Genomic DNA, 7,881 nt, shown 5'->3' with positions numbered 1-7,881 from the left:
GTGGAATTAGACAAGTTTTATCGCTGTGCGTTGCTGTTTCTGACGACCCGGGCCCACAAGTCAGTTGCCACGTCAGCCTCCCCGACCCGTCTCCAATGCCACTCGGGCCCACAAGTCAGTTGCCACGTCAGTTTTCCCGACCCGTCTCCAATGCCACGGCCCACGAGTCAGTTGCCACGCCAGCCTCCCTGACCCGTCTCCAATGTCACGTTGTGGGTCCGGGTCGTCAGAAACACCATCAAGCCGCCTAATCATCGAGCTTAGGGTTTTTTGAGACTCTCTACCACAAGAGTTGTGGTTTTGTGAGACTGTTAGTAACAATTATGTTTTTTTGAGACCACTGGCACAAAAAGTGTGGTTCTGTGAAATTTACGCTTAAGCATAAAGGATGCTCGTTTCTTTGAAACAACAAATTAACAAGTCAATGACATAAAAGTCACTGGGTTGACCACAACAACGCCACTTTGTCCAGCCAAGAATGATTATTCTTAGGAAGCCTCTGTTTCTAGTGTGACCTTACTCAAACTTTCAACTACGGGCGCAAGCAGTGACGCCACGAAGCAACCCCACTCCACTATGATATGTACTCCTTTGCTATCTAGCTTAATTTACTAGTCGCAGCAGCTAATTAACAAGCTAGCACAACCGTCGTCATCCAATCTTGATCTCTAAGAAATTAACTAGCAGCTAGCCTAGCCATGGCGCCGGCGTTGAAGCTGTACGGGTGGGCGATGTCGCCGTTCGTGGCGCGCGCGCTGCTGTGCCTGGAGGAGGCCGGTGTGGAGTGCGAGCTCGTCTCCATGATCCGCGACGCCGGCGACCACCGTCTCCCGGACTTTCTCTCCAAGAACCCCTTCGGCCAGGTCCCCGTCCTCCAGGACGGCGACCTCACCCTCTTCGGTATACTTTTTCAGAAAACCACTTTGTTCTAAATACTTTTACTTCCGTTCCTAAATACTTATTTGACATCTATTGTTTGTCAATATTCATACATTTTTCCTATATAGTTGCTCAAATTATAAGAAGTTAAAGTTATGATAAAATTATGAATATCTTAGGCTACTCAATTCATTTCAAAATGTAGGCGCAAAACTTTTGTTTACTGTCAAACATTCTAAAATTGGACAAGCTTTACAAGAAAAAAATATCAACATCTACGGTGGCCAATGAAGATCATTCGATACCTTGTGAAGTATATTTTTCATTTTATCTTGGTTTGACACTGTAAGTGTCGATAATTTCTTTTGCTATAAAGTTCGGCCAAACTTTAAAAGGTTTGACAGTCAACAAAAGTTATACACCCTATATTTTAAAACGGATGGTTCAAAATTCATGCAGAATCACGGGCCATCGCAAGACACGTGGCACGAAAGTACAAGCCAGAGCTCCTGTGCGGGGACGGATCGCCTGCGTCAGCGGCGATGGTGGACGTGTGGATGGAGGTTGAGGCGCAGCAGCACCACGCGCCGGCGGGCGCCATCGTGATCCAGTGCATCGCGGTCGAGCTCCTCGGCGGTGTGCGTGACCAGGCCATCGTCGATGAGAACGTCAGCAAGCTGGCGACCGTGTTGGACGTGTACGAGGCGCGGTTGTCGGGGTCGAGGTACCTCGCTGGGGGCACCACTGTCAGCCTCGCCGATCTCTGCCACTTCCCGATCATGCGGTACTTCATGGAGACAGAGTACTCAACCATGGTGGAGGAGCGGCCCCACGTGAAGGCGTGGTGGGAGGACCTGAAGGCGAGGCCGGCGGCCAGGAAGGTGATAGAGTCCATGCCTCCGGATTTCGGGGTGGGGAAGAAGAAGACGGAGGATTGATGATCTGCCGTGCCTGTGATGCTTTTTCATTTGTTTTTTTGTACTTTAAGCACGAATGAATGGTAAAATGGTTTCGGCCACCGATGAAATCACTAATATCCAACAATTTGGGTTTTTAATTCGTCCAAATGACTAAAATTCTCACATCAAATTGACCAACATCCAATCAAATTTGAGAATTGTTTATGAAAAAGAGATTTGCAATTTGTGTGTATTATTGAAATGTTTTGACCAAAAGAGAACAATTTAGGCATCCACTAAAACGACAATTTTTTAAAAAAATTACGGAAAGTGAGACCAATTTAGAAATTTTCTCACAGCAAAATTGCCATATTTTTTTGTTCCTAGCGACCAGGTCATGTGGCCGTAGTTGCCATGATGTTTGTCACCACTCAATTGCCATACTTTTTAACTCTAGTGACCAGGTTATTTGTTTCTACTTGCCATGCTATTTGCCATCGCTTGTTTTTTTTTCTTCTAACGATCAGATTATTTTATCTTAATTGCTATTTGGCAAGTTCTTTGGTATGGTCATTAGTAGAACTTTTCACGCGAGTGAAGGAAGATGGGTTCACGAGCAAAAGCTGGCTGTCCTCTGAAAAACAGTCATAGCAAAAAGGAGAAAATACAAGAGCTAGATGGTCACTTTCATCAAAAGAAATTACAAGTGCAGCACAAAATGGGGGCAACGGGAACTGGGTGGGAAATGGTTTGACCCAGCATGTATTTGCTGGACTAAACGAAGCTAGTTGGGCCGTGGCCCAATTGCTTACTCGTTTTGGCCGGGGCTGATCGCGCAAAGGAGCCGGCGCGCGGTGCACGCCAGCGCGTACACGGGACGAGGCGCGCGGTGCACCATTCCATTGACCTCGACATAAATCAACCAAGATGGTAATACCCATGATTAATAGTTCAACTATGACGATGATACAAACAAGTTAATTACAGCTGAAGTAGTTTTTTCAGAGGTCACTGGGGGACGAAAAAAAATCCACCTAAATATTATAGCCAAAGTAGTAATTCCTTGAGCAGGAAGAAAGCTGGACCAACTAAAACAAGGAGTGAGTACCAAAGTCTTCATCAAGTTTGTACTAAATCTGAAATCTGAGATACTTCTTATGGATCGGAGTGAGTAGTTACTAGTTACTAGACTGACTCCACAAATCAATAAAACCGCCAAATTATGCCACCACTTGCCAAGAACAACCCATTTGCCATCCATTTTCGCCGGCTCATCATGGCACCCAATGTCGTAGTGATGTCACGGCAGATGCTATAGGATGGTTTATGTTGGGGCCGATGGACGAAGGAGGAACCGGAGGAGGGAGGACGTGATGAGAAATACGCACAAGCACAAGAGCACACACAGATTTACCCAGGTTCGGATCCCTCTTGTCGAGGTAAGACTCCTACTCCTGCTTTGTTGTATAAGCCGAGATACAAAGATCTAGTATGGTGTTCCTTGAGCAGCTTTCTTGAGGAAGAAGAAGAAGGGAAAATCTTAGATGTCTAAGTGAAGTATCACTCTCCAGGGATGGATAGTGCTCCTATTTATGGACCGCTCATGTCACAATGATATGTGGACCAAAGACTAGCGTTATCTTCTATGGTCCCCGCCGGGCACGCGCCTTGGTTCCCTCCGTGTGGCACCGCAGGGGACAAGACAACTTTACTTTTCCTGGCGTCCTGCAACAAGTACTGTAGCCACGGGCCGCCTTCGGTCACTGATTCTCTTTCGGTGCTTCTTTGCATAGTCACCTAGCACCGCAACGTAAGCAGCGACTGCTTTCCCATGATAAAGATAGCGCTGCTTTACTTTGCGCCGTGCGATGAGGATAAGACCGTTGAGGCATCTCGGCGCTGGCCGAGATCCGAGTACTCGTGCTTATCCTGCAATCACATAAGACAAGATAGAGATGCCGGCATACACTTGGTATGTCGGCCTAGTGTTAGTTTGTCTTAAGGATGCCGACGTACATGCCTGTGCCGGCTTTGACTTCGTCATTTCGGCTAATGTGTGTCGTCTTGACCCTATCCGGGGTCATCCTCCCGACACCCAGGTGCCAATCCCTAAATTTGCTTTGTTCTTTCTCTCATGGAACACAGAACGATAGCCTCTGGATCATGCCATCGTTCGACCGTCCCGATGAAATCTATAGGATTCATGTCAAGGAGCACAAGCGAGCGAGCTAATATTGTTATGGACTTCCCACACTAAGTCATGCAACATAATTGTTATGGCAGCACAATTGGGAGAAAAATGCCACACCAGCGCTTACTTTGTGGGCCCTACCTGTTAGAAATGTTGTTGAACACCTAGGAGCAATTAAGTCGCACAACATGTTGTCACTGTTGAGAGGAAGGTATGCTACCTTACTTCCTTTTTGGGCATATACCTATCACAAATGTTGTCCAAACTAGGATTTGGATCTATGCCAATTGATGGCTGGTTCTATTTTCTAAACACATTATTACGTGGAAATATAAGTTCAATATTTGCAGTAAAACTCAATTATAAATACCGATGAGCATGGGGTTTTAGGCAATCTCACTCATATGGCAAATAGGTTTGTAATTTGCTAAAATAATAAGGCTCAAATAATCGTAATAAGATCGGCGATTGTTGCTTGTTTTGTTCAAATGAAAGTTAGCGCAGCAATACACGGAACAGCTAGCACAAAGCATAGATATAAAGGAGTTTAAGTCCGGAAAAGAAAAAAACAAAGATACTCCCTCCGTTCCATAATTCTGTCTCAAATTTCCCAAAAATGGATGTATCTATTCCTAAAAAGTGTGCAGATATATGTAAGATTTGAGTTAGCAAAGGGGTCAAACGAGCGAACCTGTGCATACGGAAGAGAAGGCCATCCGCCAACTCATCCGTGTAAGCCATGAAACAACTGCGGGCTCTATGGATGCCCTGCTGCACCGTATTGCGCACTGTATGGGTGAAAGGCCCGCACGGACTTCATACGGACCTGTGATCCATTCGATGTGCCACATGAGACAAACACTGTATGGGTCAAAGGCCCGCACAAACTTCGCAAGGATCTGTGATCCATTCTATGCGCGACACGAGGCAGCCAATGGACTTAACTCAGGTTCGACCCCGCAACCCCATTCACGAACTCTTTTGCCCTCCGGATCGCTGGAGTTACAGGCGCAAGCAACGGCACCCGGCTGGTATAGCAACCGTGATGGTTGGTATTTATGTTGGGGAATGCTTTTGTATGTGAGCGATGTGAGACTAATATATTATTAGACTCTTATATCAAACAAAAACATTAGAAATAACTGGGCCGCTAAATTGCATTAAATAAAGACGGCCCACCCTTCTATGTGGACCGAACAAAATATTATTTATTAATTACTCGATTTAGCAGATTAAAATTTCTTTTAAGTATTTATTCGTTTGTGGATTAAAATTTTATGGTTGGGATAAGCTGCAAATAAAGGTAATCAAGCTGTTAGTTGAGAGGTGTTATGGCCCTGACGAACACACTCAGAAAGCTTTCGTGCGTATCAGCTGTATAAGTTCGCTGCTGGCTAAGGCTCAAGAGGATACATGGGCAACCGGGTGAATAATTCTTTACTAGCAATTAACCTAAAAGATTAGCTAATGCACCCCTCTAAAGCATGTAAATGCGCATCGATGGCTTGGATTACAACCATAAACATCTACGCTCGGTTGAATCCCGGTCTAGCTTCGCCCTGCTTCTGGTTGCTGTATTTTTAATCTTCATTTTCAAGTGCACTAATTGGTAGTGGAGGGATTTGGTAGGGAGAACATCCGGCTGGGCGGCGAACAGACGCTGCGCACGATGGGGAAGAAAAGGAAATGCCAGAGAAAATGAAAAGGGAAAACGGGAGAAGAAAAGGCTCCGCTGAAGTATCAGCTGAACGGCCCATGCCCGTAGTGCCAGATCCAGAGCGCGCGGTGTCGCGCTCGGGAATTGATGCTCATACTTTCGCTAAAGCAGCGGCTTCACCGTTATCTTTTGGCTGTCGTGTGTGTGTGGCTTTTAGATGTTATACAGATAATGTCTGATCTTCTTAAAATGGCCGTGAACAATTGACCGTACATAGATGCTGAGTAATTAAGTAATTTCGATGAATATTTAATCCAGAAAAACAATGTGTAAAACATGTAGCATATTATATCATGGAAACTAGACAAATTAAATACCAACGCACAGCAATAAAAGTCATCTAATTTCACGGCATGAATAATAGAACTACTAATCAAAATCAACAAGAAAGAACAGATTACGTACGGTGCTATACTCTTTTCTTGTGTTTGTTTGTTGAGGTCGGTGACGAGTCCGGTGGCGTCGATGTTCACGCCGGCAGCAGCAGTAGCCTTGACTACCTCCTGAGCAGCGGCAAGTGCCTGCGCTTGCGCCTGTGCAGCAGCAGTTGCCTGGGCTTGGAGTTGTGTAGCCTGCTGCTGCTGAGCTAGAGCGGCAGCCTAAGCCGCGGGATCTCCAAGGTCGTCGGCCATTGGTGATGAAGATGCCGACGAAACAGGGACGTGAAGAAGCGAGCAGTCGCGTGAGAACGCTCCCTAAAAACCTTATCGACCGTCTCCTGGGCAGGATCTCGAAGGTCGGGGTTCCGGAGGCCTGCTCTCTCGGCGATCTGTGCACGCAGTCGACGGGATGGAGTAGCAGTTGGCGGCGAACAACGAGATTGGATCGTGGGCGTGACGGCTAGGGTTGTGGTGTGTTTTTTTCTGGAGACCGCGGTCGTCTTATTATATAGACACGGAGGCGGACTTTGGTTCGGTTTAGAAAACCAAAACCGACTCCGCAATTATCAGGATTTGTTACGCGTCCGCAACGGATTCCAACTGCCAAAAAGATAAGCACGACCCGGCACGGCTCGAACTCGAACTCGAACTCGAACTCGATCCACGAAACGCGGCGCGCAACGAGGCGAGAGGAGGAGGAGGAGCGTGCGTGGGAATTTTCCTTGCTCACTTGCTCAAGAGGTGAGAACCAACATACCTTATATATTGGTCCAACTCTCACTAAACTAGCAAGGTGGGACTATTCCCACTTCCTCATCCCACTACATGAATGGGCTTTTGAGTTTTTCCAGGAATTAATTTCAGATTGGGCATTGGGTCTAACCCAAAATTCCAGCAATAGACACACACACAACCAGTGGGGTTTTGGGCAATTTTAACCACCATCCTGCAAAAACCACAACCTGGAGCAGAGCAGGCAACCACCGGCCACCGCAACGCAGTATAGAGCCACAAACAAACCCTAACGAGGGAGCCGAGTGGTTTCTCTTCGAGACCAGATGACCATGGGGTTTTGGGCAATTTTACTCCTACGGCAAATAGGTTTGTAATTTGGGAAAATAATAAGGCTCAAATAACTGTAATAAGATCGGCGACTGTTGCTTGTTTTGTTCCGAATGAAAGTAGGGCAATATACGGAACAACTAGCACAAAGCAAAGATATAAAGGAGTTTGAAGTCTAGGAAAAGAAACAAACGCACAATAGATTTTTTTTAATTAGGAAAAAGAGTTTACGAAGGGGTCAAAACGAGCGAACCGTGCATCACGGAAGAGAAGGCCATCCGCCGACTCATCCGTGTAAGCCATCAGGAAACAACTCGGGGCTATGGATGCCCGCCGTTTGGCCAGGTCCTAGGGACTTGCTTTGTCCGGCAACCTATGTTGCCTAGTCCAATGGCTGCAGCATGTTGCAAACGGTATGGGTGTACTGATCCGTGATCCATTCGATGTGCTGCATGAGTGAGCCAATGGACTTAACTCGGGTTCGAGCCTGCAACCCCGTTCACGAACTCTTTGGCACTCCGAATCGCTGGAGTTACAGGCGCAAGCCACTGCACCCGGCTTGTGCATCAACCTGGAGGGCAGGTATTTATGTTGGGGAGCGCGTTTGTACGCCAGCGGTGTGGGACTAATAATATATACGACTCTGGTCTCGGAGGGAAACCGTAGGAATAGTTGGACTGCTAAATTACACTAAATGAAGACGGCCCACTCTCCTCCGTATGACCGAACAAAGTAGATTTAAGTAGCTCAAGG

At 46.6% G+C, this 7,881-nt stretch overlaps 1 protein-coding gene across 1 annotated transcript; it reads left to right on the top strand.

Moving 5' to 3' along the window:
* The first annotated feature begins 516 nt into the window (after nt 1–516).
* On the top strand, nt 517–1,938 carry LOC100835322 (glutathione S-transferase 4). Its single transcript, XM_003566513.3, has 2 exons — nt 517–900; nt 1,339–1,938. The coding sequence occupies exons 1-2, from the start codon at nt 699–701 to the stop codon at nt 1,815–1,817; spliced, it is 681 nt and encodes a 226-aa protein (XP_003566561.1). The 5' UTR covers nt 517–698; the 3' UTR covers nt 1,818–1,938.
* Nucleotides 1,939–7,881: the final 5,943 nt, after the last annotated feature.

Source organism: Brachypodium distachyon, chromosome 2 (genome assembly GCF_000005505.3).
Source record: "Brachypodium distachyon strain Bd21 chromosome 2, Brachypodium_distachyon_v3.0, whole genome shotgun sequence".
NCBI classification, from domain to species: Eukaryota; Viridiplantae; Streptophyta; class Magnoliopsida; order Poales; family Poaceae; genus Brachypodium; species Brachypodium distachyon.
The sequence above is the reverse complement of the archived record's forward strand: the minus strand, read 5'-3'. Positions and strand labels throughout refer to the sequence as shown.